At 48.8% G+C, this 18,270-nt stretch overlaps 2 protein-coding genes across 7 annotated transcripts in view; one reads left to right on the top strand and one right to left on the bottom strand.

Moving 5' to 3' along the window:
* The window catches only part of LOC6531277 (zinc finger CCCH domain-containing protein 18), a 67,105-nt gene extending 50,975 nt beyond the window's left edge, over window positions 1-16,130 (top strand). For 4 of the 6 annotated variants that reach the window (XM_015195740.2, XM_002092050.4, XM_015195739.2 and 1 more), the window contains 2 exons: window positions 10,665-11,423; window positions 11,571-13,886. In XM_015195740.2, coding sequence (XP_015051226.1) covers window positions 10,665-11,423; window positions 11,571-13,579 — 2,768 coding nt within the window. In that variant the 3' untranslated portion in view covers window positions 13,580-13,886. Of the gene's footprint in view, window positions 1-3,428; window positions 4,671-10,664; window positions 11,424-11,570; window positions 13,887-14,004 lie in introns of those variants that run through there. The other 2 variants (XM_015195741.3, XM_039372299.2) reach the window with 2 other exon arrangements.
* On the bottom strand, window positions 16,074-18,227 carry LOC6531276 (protein MTO1 homolog, mitochondrial). Its single transcript, XM_002092049.4, has one exon. It carries the CDS (start codon window positions 18,189-18,191, stop codon window positions 16,206-16,208), a length of 1,986 nt encoding a protein of 661 aa, XP_002092085.1. The 5' UTR covers window positions 18,192-18,227; the 3' UTR covers window positions 16,074-16,205.
* Between the last annotated feature and the right edge of the window lie 43 nt (window positions 18,228-18,270).

Below are 18,270 nucleotides of genomic sequence, written 5' to 3'. Positions count from 1 at the left end.
TCTGTGTGTCTGTATGAAAGTTTTGTGGAAAAACTTTTCATTTTGTGGCCTGCAGGCACGCCCCCATTGACCCGTAACCTCTTAACCCATGTCGGCCGCCCATCAGTGCGAGTTCGTTTCGCTTAACCTTTCTGCTACGCCCCGGGGTGGAAATGGCCACATTCATCCTGCCAAGAATATGTCGTCGCAAAGTTTTCCTCGCCTCACTTCACAATCTTCTTGGAAACTTTTCGGTTACTCTGGTGTTAAAGGAAGTTGCTGCCAAGGAGTTTTCAATAGTCCTCTATTATTTGCCTTCCCCTTGGTTAAAAGCAATCTAATCTAATTTGTGAGAACTTTTCGAGTCCAGCAATGGCAGTTAGTAGTGTTGCCGCATCCAAAGCTCTAATGATATATAACACACCAAAATTTATAAACGATTTGTAAGTGCTTTGTTTTCAAAGTTGGCATATGTAATATACATATGTATATATAAATGCCACATAAATGTTGCTTTGCTCTTCTGCTAAGAAATGGCTGAAATTAATTTCTGTTGACCACAAGTCTAAACAGTGAGACATCCGTATTGTCCCGGTTTGGCTAATCAGCTTTCCATCTTATAATGCGATTTTCCAGCGCTGAGCTCAGCTGAGCTTGCACTTCATTTCGTCCTGCTCATCCTGCGGCTAAGTCCTGTCTAATGTGTTGAGCAGTAAAATACCGCTCACTGCTCACTGCTGACTGCTCAAACTCTTGTATAATTGAAGTTGTTTGCGGTCCTGCTGTGTTTGTCTGGGCCCTGAAAAATGGCGAGAGCTAAAGCGGTTTCACTGCGGCTCAGTATGAATATTAAAACTTAATTTAAAATCCATGCCACACACAAAAAGGCTCCTCGGGCAATGGCAAATTCACAAAAAAAAAAAAAAAACGAAGCGGGCAAAAGCTGGAGAAGCTGAAAGAAAGGGATAAAGCCAAGCCAAGACGCACTTGCTGCAAGGCGTCGCCCGCTTCGCGCAACTGTACAAACAGCAGCGGAAATAATGAAGGAGCAAAGGAGCGGAAGGGAGCAAGGAGGCGGCTTTTGGTGGGTGGCATCCTGCAGGAGCAGCAGCTCCGGGGGCAGGGCACTGTGAAGAGGGAAAAACACATTTTTGCACTTTTATAGCGCAACATCTTTTGTGCACAGACATCCTTCGTCCTGCGTCCTTCGTCGCCTCCCAAAACCCCACTTATCCTTGATCCGAGCTCGCACATAAAGTCAGACAGAGGGATGGGTGGTGGGGGGTGTACGGGGGGATAGGGATTGGTGAGGGACCAGGGAAGGACTCTTCTGCGGGCTTGCGGGCGTGGGGAGCGTGCCTTTAATAAACCCACTTTATTGTTTAGAGCCCAAATAAAATAATCCCCTTAAATGATGCCTTCGCATAATAGACGCCTTGCCAGCCATTCTGCCTGCTGCTTATTTTACGGCTGCTCCCCGTCGCCCGTCCCCCGCCCCTCGTCCCCTGCCCAGACGCCTCCTTATCCTCCTTTTGCGACGTCCTTGGCCATTCCAGCCGTGCTTCTGCTTTGTTGCGTCTCGGCACAGTGGGCAGTAAATCATGTTTCGTAAACAAAAATACAAACAATCATTGCAGTAATTACAAACACTTTTCTCTACCAATTGCGAGCTATGGTATCGGATTTTATGAAACATTTGCAGTGTTGAGTTGTTGAAAAGTAAGGCAATTAAATGAGAATGATTACAAAACAAGTGTGTAGGAATCTTTGAGGTCGAATCTTTCAATTCGGATAGTTTTCGCTTACCAAACTAAATTCTGTGTATATTTTTCCAGCATTATAATCCCATTCGAAACATTCTATTCTCTTACGTATAGTCCCTATCTTTCTGACGCGTATTTCAAAATTGTTATAGGGTGTTAGCAACTGTGTTCTACCTGAGCCACTGTGCCGAAAACAAGGCTCCGAGGACCAGATCCTGCGACTGAGCCGGAGCATTTGCGTTAGCGTCACTAATGATGATGATTTTGTGGTAAAACGTTGTGTTTGTGCTAATCGGGACAATATTATGCGGCAGTAAAAAGTAAATGACTCAAGACGGCGAGCGGCGGACGGAGGATAAAGGAGGAGGATAAGACCCGTAGCCAAGGGAAGAGTGAGGGTGATGGTGAGGGATTGAGAGGCCAACGGGAGGTCAGACAGGCAGAAGGATGGGCGGGCGGTCCAGGGACAGCTGGCGGAGGCGAGACCCGAGCACCGCCTTTCCCTGGAACGATTGAGGATTGTGCTTGGGATGGAGGGAGATTGGAATGGAAGGGAACCGAAGCGAAGGGACAGGAGACAGAAGCAGGGACCAAGGAGCAACAAAGGCGGAAGACACGGCTAAGCCAAGAAAAGGCGGCCACAACATGGTTGCTCTATGGCAGCAAAACACAAAACACAAAACACGCTGTGGAAAAAAGCGAAGGGAAAATGCGAAATAAAAGGATCAACTGCGAGGGCAAGGGTGCAAAAGGGCGGGGCGTGCAAAATGCGGGGGGTTGGCCTGGCGTGGCCCATAAAGGACATGGGCCCACAAATGCGGCAAACGGACAACATCCCTTAGTTGAGAATCAGACTGAAACTCAGAAACTCACAAGGAGACTGAGATGAAGATGGAGACGGAGACAGAGACTGGAACCCAATCCCTGAATCCATCCGCCATCCGTCTCGACTCGGCCAAAAGCTGACTGCTTGGCTGACTAATGCGAAAAATACGTAATTGCGCATAAATACGGGATTAACAAAGTGCTCGTCGTCAGTTGTCGCCTTTGCTGGTCTGAATGGGATTTGCCCGGCTTGTTTGGACTGGAATGGGTTTTGGCTTGGATTTTGGTGCGTGGCCTGCGGCGCTTGCAACCCCATTTTCATATCGCTTACGACCAAAATTAGGCATTTCAATGCATCACAAAAGAGACTGCTGCTGGGTTGGAATGGCATCGGATGGGATGAGATGAAATGGGTTGCGTTGGATTGCGACTGAAATGGCAAGGGATGAGTGTGGCCGTGAAAAGGGAAACCAATTCAAGTTGTCGGAAATCCTGTGAAACAGTTACAGTTGCCAGGACTTTGCGGAATTAGTTGCGGGACTTAATCAGAGTGAATTCCCTTTTATGATGATGATGCTGCTAATCCATCAGTTACGCTACCCAGATTTGCCAGGGACAACTTAACTTGATCTACTTTTTCCATCACCATTTTGTTGGCATGTCATATGAGCAACTAAACTGACTACAAATTTTAGTGGGGCGTGAAAAATCCTTTGATTTATTAAGCCGCATTACTTGGTTACATAAAATTGCATATTATTTAAATACTATAACCGTTTTCTCTATATTTGATTAAGTATAGAGTTTATTCGTATGCAAATGCAATCCACTAACGCCTTGTTCCTCTTTTCTTTCTTGCAGGTGAGTGACCCAAACATTTCAATTTCCACTACGATTAGTTAGTTCGCATTGACCAAATGTCGTTTACTGTAAGTATTATCCGTGCCGCAGGCAGGCAAAGGACTAATTGGGGTCTGTGCAACGGTACCAAGCAGTTCGCCTGGCACTTGTGCCTTTGAGGCACTGCGACGAGGCACTCGTAGGACACTCGCCTGAAAAAGGACTCGCGGGTGAGGACGTGATGTGGGCTCAACTCGAATGAGTTGACTCGGCACAAGGGGCTATGTGTGTGTATCACCCACACTCACTCGCAGTCAAGTGACTTTGCTCCGTCTCCTTTGAGGCATGTCCTTTCTGCAGACACACACACACAGACACACAGACACAGGGACATATGTAGATGCGTCCTTATTCATTACCTGGCCCCTTTCTTGGCAGTGTTCTCGGCATATGGCTGCCATTTCTGCCACTTGAGCCGTCTGTCGCCCAGAACTTCTTCTCCTGCAGAGCGATTTGAGAGAGATTTAATTGGAAATGCTTTTCAAGGGGTGTGTTTTAGCATCTAATTTTTTTATTTATTTTTTTTTTGTACTTCTGGAGAATCCTGGCGATTTCAGGCGAACGATAATCCCGCCCAAAGTGGAGTAACTAAATGTGGGATCAATTGCACCTGCTGCGAGCGCCTCCATTTGCCTGCTGCCCGCCGAGTGTGGATGGAATTTCATTTATGACCGCCTTGAATGCGTTCTGCACTTGGAATGCTATGGAGTTGTGCATTTCTTGCGCGCGTGCTGGGAATTTCCAGTGTGGAATTCCTTCATTCTGGCCATGCCTTCAGACATTGTTCTCCAGCTCCTGGCAACGGCAGACGCAAACGCAGGGCAGGACAATTTCTTGCTTGAGGATGTGGACGTGGATGTGGATGTGGAAGTGGAAGTGGCTCCTGCTGCTGGCATTCTCCATTGTGTTCGTGATTCCCGGCACTTGTTTATGGTCCGCATAGGGAAGCTGGAGCCGGAGTGTGTGCTCTCCGGCCGGAATGTGACTGCGAACTATTTAAATTGTGTACGAATGCGAACCGAAAAGTTTGCAAACATTTTTCTTGCCCGGTGCAGGCTTCTGCATCCTGCGCCGTATCCGTATCCGGTTCCGGTGCCTTCGCCCCGGCCGTTTATACCTTCATGTCCTGGCATGCTGGCATACTGGCATCCTGGCATCCTGGCACTCAGCCACCCAGAGTACTCTGTCCTCCGGCGACCAAAAGAACTGGCTGTGCGTGCCGGAATGCTGTGAGGCGATATTTGCCGTCTTGTAGACAAAATTGCTGAAATGCTTTTGCTTTTCCAATTAATTAAAATGAGCTCTGTGTTTTGGGTACACAGCTAGAAAAGGGGGAAATTGGGAATAGGAACACAAATCGTGCTTCGTTTAGCTCCACCGCATTAAAGAGAGCTTTAAACGACTCATTAATTCTTTAGTTTGACTCGACAATTAGCGAGGACTTTAGAGTCAGAGCCACAGAGCAAGAAATATAATTGGATTTGAAACTGCAGAGCTCTCCAGTTGCAAGCCAGTGATTTGTAGTCTATAATTATGTATAAACCGACTGTCCATTTGCTAAATGAAATTCGATTCTTTAGGATTTAGGATTCACGAAAGCGTCAGCAGGATATTTGGATGTGTGTGCTATGTGCTGTTCAAACAGGAACTGCAACTGCCCGATGATGCATGGAATTATTATGCATATTTATAGTTGCTTTGTTTGCTTAATAATATTGTTGGTTTAGTACACAGTACACAACCCGCTACCGTTCACCATCGATATCGAATTTTGGTCCAAATCATATTACAAGCCCGCCTAGATAGGTAGTTTTCGTCGGTTTAATGGAGGCGTGACCGCAGCCATTCACAACGCTCTCCGATGTGGGAATGGGGATAGAGAAATTACCAGTTCCACGTCCGCATCCTGAAACTGAGATCCTTTGCCTGCGTATCCATGGTGTCCAGGCTAGGCTTTTGTGGCTGCACCTCCACTGGGAAACTCCGACCGCAACAGACCAGCAATAATTAATGCATGAGCTGCTGCCACTGCTACTGCTGCTGCTGCTGCTGCTGCTGTTGCTCCGCTCCAGCTGCCAACTAACTAAACTCGCAGGCATTGGACTCCTCTGCCTCCTTCGCTCCTCTGAACCCTGAACCCTCCTCCTCCTCTAGCTTCCGGCCACTTCTACGGCTTGAGTGGGAGTGCCCACTGCCCAACGCCCATCCGCTTGGCAGTGTGGCCCCGGGAAAAGGGCCGTGTCCCCTGGACGATGCTCGGGATCCAGGAGCTGTCGAGGAGCAACGGCAAATAATTGCATATGAAACCGCAGGACCAGTTGACGGCCTCCTTTGCTGCAGTGCGCCAGCAGGACGGTAGCCGCAGGACATGAACAGGACGCAGGATGCAGGACGCAGGATACAGGACGCAGGATGGAACGAGTGAAATGGAATCAAACTTAATTTATAATTCATTTGTGCACCACACGTTGGGCTTCATGCCGTCGCCTCCTGAGCAAATTGGGAAAGTAAATTAAGCTCAAAGATTCCGATTTTCTAAGGGACCGGTGATTGTTGCCAGGATTTCAGCATGGACTCTAGGGTTGAAAGGTTAAGGCTCAACGTTTTATGCTGGGCAAGCAAAAATCGATCCGTAGTATAGGCTTTAAAAATCAATACACTTTTCGCTCCTTTTTGAAACTCTTGAAGACAATGTAGAGATAGATTCTTGAAAGCAATCTGATTTCAAAAGGGTTTTATGCCATAGAGACCAAATAACAATTCACACTTTGTAGGTGATTCATAGAGTTATAACTTGAGTATTTTCTAGCACAAGTCCCATTCACAGTCCAAACCACAGTGGCATTCATTATCTATAACTTGGATCCCCTTTCGACTCACTCAACCGCAACTAACCCAACGCTATCGAAAATTCAACAAAACGGCGGAATAAAAGGCAAAGTGGAGGGAGCCACAATTTCGCATTTGATTTAATTGTGAATGTATTTATTAAATAAATTATTCATGGCCAGGGTGAGTGCACTTCGCCATGCGAATGTGCTGCGGCTGACCTAAACATGTCCTGGCCGCAGGAGCACCACCATCACTGCTGCACAGCACGGCAGGATGTGTGGGGGAATTTAAGCGGAGTGGCCGGTGGATGGCAAGGACGAGGAGGACAAGGAGGAGGTACTGTGTTCCGTTTGCCACTGTAATTAGTTGTGGTGGAATAATCGCATGCGACCGGCGACATTTCTCTGTGGCAAGGAATGTTCGGTGGTTTCGGCTACTCCACTCTTTGTGTGTGTGTGTGTGTGTGTGTGTGTGTGTGTGTGTGTCCATCGCTCGGCATGGAGCGGAATGCGGAAGTGGTGGGTCAAAGGACGGTGAACTGGGGGCGGTGGCAAATGGCATAAATTCGGAATGAGCCCCTACGAATTTACCATAATAATGGGGGGTTTGGCGTATGGGGTATGGGCATGGATATGAGGATCTCCATATGGAGATGGGTAGCGCGACGAGGATGTGGATGGAAACATGTGTTTATGTGTACAATAATGGGCTGCGGGCGGAAAAGGCAGCCTGGGTGGGGCACCACTTGCGGTTGAGTGGTGCGTGCAGTTGGTGGTGCTGGCATTTTCGCCTTTCTCGGAATCGGTGACATTTTAATTTACCCAAGCGAGAAAACCAATTTTGTTGCAATGAACCAAACTGCAAAATGTGACAAATGCCACAGTAGCAGCAGCAGCAGCAGCAGCAGCAGCAGCACAGCAACAAGAACAATGAGTACATAGAGTGTGGAGCATTGTGTTCTATGCATAATTTATTCAACATTTATTTATTGGCAGTTATGATTTGCATTATGTGGCTGTCAAGGGCTTTTCGGGGGCAGCGACCAAAAGGGACGGCGGACTCCTGCACTCTGAGGTTCATTTAATTGACTTTACAAAATTACATTTGCATTTGACCAAATTAACTGAAATGAATAAGCCTGCCAAACATTTCCAGCCCCGCACTCAGATGGCAGCTAATAAATGAGTTATAAATCAATGGATGTGTGATTTGCAATTGGAATCCCTTGCCGTCCAGATCTAAACTCAATTCTGTGTGTGTGTGTGTGTGTGGGAATGGGCAGGAAAGGAAGGTGGTTTTATAATAATAATTAGCTGTGGAGAATTGTCTGTGGATTGTGCAGGGTTTAAAGTTTGTAGTTCGAGTTAAATCACAAATCATAGAAGCATACGTTCCCTTGGAAAATCTCTATTTATTCATTTACAATTTACTAAAAACTCTACTTTGTAGAAAAAGTATCTATCCATTTTATAAAGTATACGTATATCATTTGTCCACTTGCATTGGTGCAACAAAAAACTGGAGAGAGTTTAGTTCGTGTCCCACCGGGATAGTTACACTTTCAGTTCCGGCTGGCTATTCCCCCAATGCCTCGGATCGGATCGGATCGGATCGGGTTCCGCGTGACGGACCCGTTGCACATTCCTGGGCGCTTTAAGAGGCACTATCATGGCGAAAAAAGCTCGTCATGGAATATATCCGTACTTCGGATGGAAACGGGAAGCAGGATGCGGAAAACGGGGCAACGGGAAACGGGAGTCGAGTCTTGTGGTGCTCTCGTGTCAGTGCGCTGATTAAATTCGGCAAATAACGCTGATGCCTGCAAATCGCCGCTCAATGCGAATGCAGTATCTCCACATGGCTCCATGTGTGTGTGTGTGCCTGCGTGTGTCTGAGTGTGTGTGTTTGCGTGTCAGTGTGTGGGTGCTCGCTGCAGGGTGTGGCATCTGAGTCAGGTTTGGAACTAAAACTGGGCTCTGGGGTTGGGATCTGGGTCTGGGGTCTGGGACCATGTTGAAGTACACAAAACCCAGGCAAACAAACAGGCATTTCATGGCAAACAACACTGCGACGGGATGGGGATGGAAGTGGGGTTTTGATTTGGAAAGGGTAGAGGCCGAGGGAGTCTACTCTAGTTTTCCCTACACTGCATACACTGCATACTCCGCTACATTTCCATACCTACCACCCAACCGAATATAACCCATCCGACCCATCACCATCACCATCTTCCCTGTTTTGCCAGAGCCCACAGGCTGAGTTGGGCAAACTGGCAAATACGGCCAGCCACGTCAACGTTGGCATCATCGTCATAGGCATTGGCATCGGCATCGAGGAGCTTTGTTTGGTTTGTCCGGGTGGTTGAGGGATTGAGGGGTTGGGTGTTCCGGGTTTTAGGTATGAACGCTGATATGGGCATGTGAGATTCCAGCCTACCCACCCATTTCACCCATCCAAACATCCACAGCCAGCTCTGCTCTGCTCTGCTCTCAACTCATTCGCATTCGCAGTCGTCGGCATTTTATTGTTCTAGTCGTCGACATCGATGTTGGTACTGCAGTTTCGGGCATTATATCGGTTTAGTTTGGTAAATACACATGCTGCAGCAGCAGCAGCAGCGAGCACATGCACATGCACATTTTCACTCCCATTTCCATGTCCCGGCCATCTACATAGTTTCCCCAGATCCCAGTTCTCACATCCCAGATCCCAACCTCCACTCACCCCATTTTCATAAACGACACAAAACGCTCTAAACCATGAGCTTATGCAGCAGACGTTATCATGATGTTCTACTGGGAAAAGCTGTTGATGGTGGTGATGATGATGATGATGACGATGATGACGGAGCCAGTGATGCATCTGCATTCTTCGTTGCATTTTTCCTTCATTTAATAAAAGCTCTCGAAGAGCACTGCTGCCTGCCAGATTCCGCTCGGATGAAAAGCCAGTAAATAAATAAAACTCAAAGCAGAACTAAGGCTACCGAGGTGATAATATTTACCCAACCACAAAAGTTGTTCTCTATTTTTGTTGAATTGTTGATTTTCACAAAAATCCGAAATATGTGCAGCTCCAACTCCAGCACCAGCTCGAAGCTCTCGAAGCGAAACAGTATCCAGCATGTAGTAGTTCACCACCACCTACACCCTACCAACTGCCACCTATATACCGCCTACCGTGTACCGCCCCTGGAAAAACCACTTCCAATGCGAGCTTCCATTTCGAGACCGAGCAGCTTTAAGGTCCACAAAGGACCAGCCAGCCAGCGAAATGGTTTTCCAAATACATGCCGTGCCGGCCTCATAACATCGTTGTCCTCGTTGTCGTTGCAAATTCCATTCGGCATTGAATGCGAGCGGAGATGATGGTGCTGCAGGAACAGCAGGAGCAGCAGCAGATGCAGAAGCAGAAGCAGCAGGAGGACTGGCCAGGAGTTCTCTCCTGGTTCGGCAACCTGAAATGGGCGGTCTCTCGGGGGTGTGGCTGTCATATCTGAAAGCAATTTCGTAGCGGGCAACCCGAAAACGAGTAACAAGAATCGATAAATTCGTTGGGCGTGCAATTTGCGCCGTTCGGAGGACCCTCAAAGGAAAAGTGGTGGGCACCGAAAGGAGGAGAACAAAGGTGGTGGTGGTGTTGGTGGTGCTGGTGGTGTTGGTGGTGGCACTGCGTAGTCGGAATGGTAAGCCCTCATCCCCACTTTCGATTCGCATGGCCGAGTGGACCATGTCCGAAATTCAAGTTTCGAGCCTTCGCCATTTGCATTCAACCAGCGTCAACCTGCTGGCGATGGAGTGACTGCTCTTGTTCTGGCTTCGGCTCCTCCTGATGCCCAACCTGGCATTCTGGCATCCTGGGATGGCGGTGGCACTCCACGCCTCTCACCCAACACACACGTCACCCGGGATCCACCTTGTCGCCTACGTATGCAAATTGCCGCAAATGCAACGAGGCGTATGCGCAATTTCTGCCCGTCACACAACTCGCGGACATCAATCAGATATTAGCAGAGGAAATTCGAACGCACTCAGTCTGCCCTCATCCCTTAGGAAACCTGGTTCTGTTTCGAATTACAGAGACAGAGGACCGTAAAATCGGTTGCCTCCGATTCCCACTGAGCTTATGCAGAGTGCATTTGGCCAGGAGCAGTTCTCGAAACTCTCATGAGCTTCTTTTTCACATCATATTGTTTTATTTCTGCGTATACCTCCAAGTTAAGAGCCTCACAGAGATAAGTCTCTATTGCGATAGTAATTGTAGTACTTATGTTTTGAAAATTCGTTCACAAGTTGGGAAACTTTTTAGAGTTACAATAGACATCTCTAGTTTTGGTTTAAACTAATTAATCCTTTTCCATTGCAGTGCCACCAAAGGCTGGACAGAAGCGGCCAGCCACCAGCCCGGCACCGCACATTCCCGTGCCGCACCACCTGCAAACACCTCCTGGCGGCGGCGGCGGCGGCTTGCCGGGATCTTCGGTGGCCAACAGTCCGGTACCATCGTCCGCCGGCGGCAACCCCCTGCTGAACCACGCCCTGCCCAGCAATCACATTGGCACCCCGTCACCGCAGCAGCATCAGCACCAGCAACATCAACAGCAGCAACATCAAGCTCAACAACAGGCCCAACAGCAGGCGGTGGCGGCTGCAGTGCAGCAGCAGCTGGCAGCCGGAGTGGGCTTGCCACCAGGAGCTATTGGTGCCGCATCGGCCAGTAGTCGGGGCTCCTTTGCTGCCGCCCTGCGAACGCTGGCCAAGCAAGCGGACATCAAGGAGGAGGAGGTCGGTGCAGACAGGAGTGTGCCAACTTCGGGAGCCGGTGGACCACCACCGTCGTCAGCTGGCCCAGGAGCACTGAATTCGGTGGCTGGCCGTGTGGGATCCGAGCGACCTGGCGAGGATCGGGTGTCCAGTAACAAGAAGCGTTCACCTCCATCGCCACAGCCGCCGGAGAAGATCGCGCGTCTGAGTCACGCACCACAAACAGCGTCGCTGCAACCGGAACTCTTGGCCAGGAGTGGATTCCAGCCGTACAGATCGGACGAGCGACTGATGCATCCGGCGGGTGCCTTTCCGCTGGAGGCCTACTCCCACTTTGCCGGACTGCCGGGTATTCCGCCAGGTTAGCAGAATAATAAACGCTGATAATGGAATATTAACAGATATTACATTTAATAGTTTGTACATTAATGTTTGAATAATATGTTAATAGTCCATATCTCTGCGATTATTTCACTGAACATTTTCTAATCATCCATACCTATTTCAGCTTTCCTGAATCCCGCTGGTCTACCGTATACGGAGCAGCTCTACCTGGAGCACAGATACCAACTGTTTCGTGCCGCCGGCGCACATCCCTCACATCCGCATGCGGCCGCCCTGTATCCCCAAATGGCCTCGCCGTACTCCCACCTCTACTCGATGATGCCCGGAGCAGCGTTGGGTATCTCGCCAGCGATGCACGACCGGATGAAGCTGGAGGAGGAGCACCGGGCGCGACTGGCGAGGGAGGAGGAACGCGAACGAGAGATTCAGCGCGAAAAAGAGCGTGAGCTGCGGGAGCAACGCGAAAAGGAGCAGCGGGAAAAGGAGCAACGGGAGAAGGAGCAGCGCGAACGGGAGCAGCGTGAAAAGGAGCAGCGCGAGAAGGAGGCACGGGAACGGAAGCTGCGGGACGAGGAGCGAGAGCGCGAGCGGGAGCGACAGCAACTGTTGACTGCCTCGCACCATTACTCGAACCAGTTGTACTCCCCACTGAATCGAAATCTATTGGGTTCCATGATTCCACATCTCAATATGAGTTTACGAGGACCCCCAGGTGCACTTCATGGCCTGCCCGGAATGTCGCACTACCATGCAGCGGCAGCGAATGCCCAGCGGCAGAGTCCCCACGGAGCCATGGGTCTTAATCTTGGCATGGCTGGGCTCCCAGGCGTTCCCCAACTGGGTGGTCACGGGCCCAATCTGCAGCACCACCTGCAGCAGGCGGCCATGGGATTGGCCCATCCGGGCGCTGCTGGCCTCACGCATCCTGGCTTCTCAGCCGCTGCCCTTGGACTCGGCGCACATCCGCACAGTCTAAACCTCAGCCATCCGCATATGTCGCCCCATCATCCCGCCTCGCTGGCCCACCAATTGCCACCGCATACCTCTTCGGCCGGCGGAGGAGGGCTGAGCAACTCCATACCCGTCACAGCCAGCTCCAGTTTGTCTGCGTCCTCACCACACACCAGCCTAAATCTGACATCATCCGTAAAGCTCAGCGCGGATCAGGTACCCACATCGACGCCCAGCGGTGGTGTCAGCGGCAGTGGCATGCCGCCCACTACCTCTAGTTCCCACATTCCCAACATGGGCCACTATTACCACCACGGGCATTTGGCGGCCATGCATGCGGCTGCAGCGGCGGCCAGCGGCATGACTCCCACAGCTGCCCACCAGCAGCAGCCCCTGTCGCTGCCCAGCTCACCCAAAATCACGCCACCGATCACTCCATCATCCTCGGCCAACGGAGGCCGAGCCGGCGGCAGTCCACATGCCATGAGGCATCATATTGCTGCAGCTGTGGCGGCTGCAGCCCAACAATCGGCGATGATAGACAAGGCAGCCACGCCGGTGACCCATGAGCCCACCACCTTGGATTTGACTGGGTCAAATTCGAATTCGAGCAACCAGGCGCCATCTAACGCCAGCAGTGGCCAGCCGACTAACCACGAAGTAAATGGCGCCGAATCCAATGGAGCATCGCAGGCAGAAAGTAAGGAGCACTTGGCAATCAAGGAGGATGGCCACAAAAGCTCTTCGCCGCCGGTGGCGCTTGAAAAGAAACCAGCCACGCCGAATGCAGTCGCCGACAAGCCCATCCATCCGGACAGCTCACCGGAAAACTCTTCCCGGCGCAGTGCCAGTCCACAATCGGACGCAAACAACTCGCTGCCCGCGGTCAATGCTGCCGCAGCAGCATCAGGTAAATGCAAAGAGGAGACCCCAAAGATTCTAGACTCGGACACGACTGCCACAACCCAGACAGACATAGGCGAGGAGAAACAGCGGGCCAGGCTATCGGTATCGCCCACACCGACACCGACTCCTCCAAAGACCATGGTCGCCTCACCAGACACAGTGTCTACCTCCGGCGGGGTGACCTCCACAACCAGTGGCACCACCCCGCCGCCAGTGGTCAGCAGCAGCACCAGCAGTGCCAGCAAAGTGCCGGCCCTGACCAGCGACGAGGTGTCCACCAGTGCCGCCACGTCCGCTGCCGAGCCCACCAGATGATGAATGGTCCCCTGGCGGGAGTGGGTCGTTTAGTGAAGCGTATGTTCGCTTAGATTTAAGTTTTGAAAGTCGCATCGGATCGGAACTAGTTAACATCTACCTTCAGTAACATAATACTAAGCGTAAATTTAGTTGTTAGTCGAGCATCTTAATTTATACAAGAAATTGTAATGTATTGCCAGCGCCGCTTAGATCCAATTCTAAACGTTTTAATCCTTAGTTATTATTATTATTATTATTTCCCTATTTAAATGTGAAGCGCATACTTTTAGAAATGGCCTGAATAAATAATTTTTGTTTACAATTATTTGAATTACACTTATTATTTTGCTTTGGTTTCATTGGTTTTGAGATCCCTAAAAGGTAAACTTCCTATTTCGCTTAGAACTTTCCCAACTAAAGCGGTCCAACTCGGTGTATTTCAGATGACAGCAAACCACAGCTGGGCGGACTGGTTCGCAGCAACAGCGCGGAGGAGGCTACAGCCTTATGACACCAACTCTTCAGCAACTCCAACAACTAACTAATGAAAAACTACAGCGACATTGGGATGTACTTGCTGTCGGAGCAAGCTCTTCATCAGCAGCGCAAGCGGATGCTGGACGAGTTCCTGAAGCTATAGGATTATCCTGAGTAACCAGGAACGAATGGCCAAGAAAGTGCATAAGGCATGAGGCCACTATAAATAATACAATGTAAATTCCACAACAGATATCAGATATTTGTTTTTTCTCGGTGTTGCAATCTAATGTTTACCCAACCAGTTGAATACAATTCTACCACAATTAGACATTTTGAATTGGTGTAAAAATCGTAAATGCATAAAATGTAAAATAATGTGACATATTCCAAGTGAAGTAATTACTCTCAAACGAAACGTTAGCTGATAAGAGTTTTAGCTACGTACTTGCATGGAACTCTGGATGTAGTTTTCGTGTGGCAAAAAGTTCATGGCCCGAAAATATTAATGCTAGTTGTAAAGTTAGACTAAATTCTGATAAGAAATTTATATATACACAACAGAAACAGAAATTATACAAACATACTGGGTAGCTATATTTTATTCTTAAATTGCTAATTGCTAATAATTGTGATTTGGAGAGTACGAATAAAAATGGAAAACGTATGAACATGTAACTCGAATACAAAGTGGGGAAAACGGAACTGAAATTTAGATAACAAATCAAATCAAAAACCTAGGGAGATATTCTGGAATGGATTAGTAGTGAACACCGAAAGGCCGAAATTATTTTTCGAAATTAAACAACTTTTGTATGCCACCCTTTGGCCCTTAAAACTCTTTATTTATTTGAACTGGAAAATGATTTGAAATATTTTGTACGCAGAACTTAGAGTGCCGAATTCGAAAGACGCATTCGCCACAATCTTCAAAAACACAAATCCAAACACAAGCTAGCAAATGAAGACGTACTATTACCAAGAGTACTATGTATCCACACTATAATTGATGTTTATAGTAAGTAGTCAATACCCTAACAGCAAGCAAACTCTCAAAGATATAGACCTAGTTTTCATTCCCGTTTCTAATCTTTGCCCCTCCAACTTGCCTCCCAGTTTTTCTTTTGTGTTTGAGATTGCCTAACAAAGTAACGGTTTACATATATTTTAATGCATAAATCTCGAGCAATCTGTGATATTATAAAAACAAAAAATGAAAAACCAAACCAAAACCTAAAAACCCTTGCGTATGAGCCACATTTGCGGCTCTGTACTATAAGATTCAAGTCGTTTCCGAAGCAGGACGTTAACCCAGAAAGTTATGGGTTATGGAGTCCTTTGCCAAATATGGACACCGATACGCTTCGACACTTTCGAACCATTTTCGCCATATGCAAGTCGACTTTTCCTTTTGACAAAAACTATGTGTATGTACCAGTAAAACTGAAAATGAATATATTTTAATAACTAATCATAATAGATTCTTGAATGAAACACATAACTGAAATCGATTGGCGCGCATCTAGTAACGTAACCACAAATGCCATGCGATAGCTAATTAACTACTGCAAAATAGTTTCAAATACAACCTTAACAAATGAAAACAACTCGATCGTAAATTAATTGTATTGTAACTCCCCCTCAATCTTCGTTGTGTGTGTAACAGAATACAAAGTGTAAAACATTAAACTGTAAGCTAATCGAAACAAAATCGAAACCAAAAACCGAAAACTGAAAACCAAATACAACAGCTACCGAAACCATAGCAATAGACATAACGAGGAGCGCTCCAGTCTGTCCGGAAACTGATCTTACAGCCGAATTCAGAATTTAACACACCTCTAAGTCCTGAGATGCCCATTCCCCATCGGACTAAGATCAACATCTCGACAGTCGGAAGCTCCTTTCTTGGATCTTCACACGACCACACCATATAGTTGGGTATATATCAACACAATCGCGCAGCAGAATAGATATGTACGAATGTTCAACCATGTGGCAAACGATATGCGAAACAAACATTTAAACAATATTGTGCAACTTTACATAAGGCATTTATGATTTTATGAAATAAACTCTACTTAAGGATGTACTTTGCAAGTTATTTGTGGTTTGGGAATATATTACATAAACTTTTAGCTACATTTTGTATCAATTAACCATCAACCTAGGCTTTGGCTACCTCAGCTTTTTTAACGTACTTAAGAATCCTCACAATTGTCGAAGGAGTTACCCCTTGAATTCTACTAGCCGCCGCAATTGTCTGGGGCTGGATGAGCGTCAGCTTCTGTCGCTCCTCGTTGGACAAGCTCAGCGACTTTGAGAAGTAATCAATGTCGGCGGGAATGGACAGGCGCTCCTCACGACGTACATCCTCCACGTCTCTTTGCTGTTCATCGACAAAGAACGAGTACAGAGCCTCGATTTTCAGCCTTTCGGCCAGGTTACGTTCGCCTTTCAGCCAGCTCAGTTCGTTGGGATGAATCTGGATAAGCTGCTCGATAGTGATGTTATCCGCCGGAATTCCCAGCATGTCGAAAGCCGTTTTCTCTACCGAAGCTTTAGCCTTTGGCAGATCGAGGGCTTGTCGCCAGTAGTGAGTGTGCTTCCGTAATCGCCGCAACGACTCAATGGCCGATTGCAATCTCTCCTCGGTTTGCTGGAAGTGCTGGTAGCGATCTGAAGATACAAGTCCAAATTCGTAGCCCTTTTTGGTGAGACGCATGTCGGCATTGTCCGGACGAAGTGACAGCCGAAACTCTGCCCGACTGGTAAACATGCGGTAGGGTTCGTTTGTGCCTAACGAGGTGAGGTCATCGATCAGCACTCCTATGTATCCCTCAGTTCGACTAATAGTTAGTTGCCTTCCGTCGCCATGTCTGGTTTTTCCAGCTGCATTGGCTCCCGCTATGATTCCCTGGGCGGCCGCTTCTTCATAGCCAGTAGTTCCATTTATCTGGCCAGCAAAGAAGAGTCCTGGCACTCGCTTCGTTTCCAGTGTGGGATACAACTCACGGGGGTCTATAAAGTCGTACTCCACTCCGTAACCGGGCTGGACAACAACCGCCTTTTCCAGACCTTGAATGGCATGGACCAGCTCAACTTGCTGATCGTGGGGCAACGTGCAGGAGATTCCCTGGGGATACACTAAGGGACTGTCCAGTCCTTCTGGCTCTAACCACACCTGATGGACCTTCGCGCCGAACCTCAAAATCTTTGACTCAATCGAGGGGCAGTAACGTGGGCCGGTTATCTCCTCGGTAACATGTCGATTTACATGAAGATTATCGCGCACAATGTCGCTGACTTTTGGTGTGGTGTAGGTGAGGTAGCAGGGTAGTTGGTCCTTGGCGGGTAGCCAAACGTCTTTGTTGAGAAAGGAGAACGGCATGGGGGGATCATCACCGTCGTGCCTTTGGAGCTGAGAGTAATCCACACTGCTCTTTGCTATTCTAGGCGGTGTGCCAGTTTTCAGCCTCCCCATGCGAAAACCTAGTCTGTCGATCGCCTCGCCCAGAGCTTTTGCTGGAGCGTCTCCAATCCGGCCGGCCGGACGCACCTCGAGTCCGATGTTGATGTGTGCTCGCAGAAATGTGCCCGTAGTGAGCACAACGGACCGACTGCGAACCACTTCTCCGCTAGCCAACAGGACGCCGGTACAACGTCGGGCTTGGGTATCCTGTTCATCCTCTATCAGCAGATTGTCCACGGCAGCTGCTCGGATCTCCAGATTGGGAGTGCTGTGCAGTTCCTGCTGCACAGCCTTCTTGTACAGCTGACGATCGATCTGCGCCCTGGGTCCCCAAACAGCTGGTCCGCGTCGTCTGTTCAGCACCTTGTAGTGTACGCCGGAAACATCGCAACAGCGGGCACATACGCCATCCAGGGCGTCCACCTCGCGCATCAGGTGACCCTTGCCAATGCCACCGAACGACGGATTGCAGGACATCTCGCCAATAGTCTCCAGTTTGTGGGTTAGCAGCATTGTGCGGGATCCCATGCGAGCAGCTGCCGCCGAGGCCTCTGTGCCGGCATGTCCGCCTCCGATGACCACTACGTCGTAGATCTCGGCACCGGCGCTGTGGGCACATCTCGTTGGATGCCGAATCCTTCTAGCCAGTCCGCGCAGCACGGCTTTTCGTAGCTGCAGCATTTTCAAAATACCAAACAATAACAACAACTGGACTTGCACAACACATGTTCTGGCCGTGTAATCGGTAGTTGATATATCG

The sequence above is a fragment of the Drosophila yakuba genome, chromosome 2R (assembly GCF_016746365.2).
Source record: "Drosophila yakuba strain Tai18E2 chromosome 2R, Prin_Dyak_Tai18E2_2.1, whole genome shotgun sequence".
NCBI classification, from domain to species: Eukaryota; Metazoa; Arthropoda; class Insecta; order Diptera; family Drosophilidae; genus Drosophila; species Drosophila yakuba.
The sequence above is the reverse complement of the archived record's forward strand: the minus strand, read 5'-3'. Positions and strand labels throughout refer to the sequence as shown.

What these genes read in the sequence shown, in the direction of transcription:
- LOC6531276 (XM_002092049.4), bottom strand. Translation starts at nt 18,191, where the DNA reads ATGCTGCAGCTACGAAAAGCCGTGCTGCGCGGACTGGCTAGAAGGATT.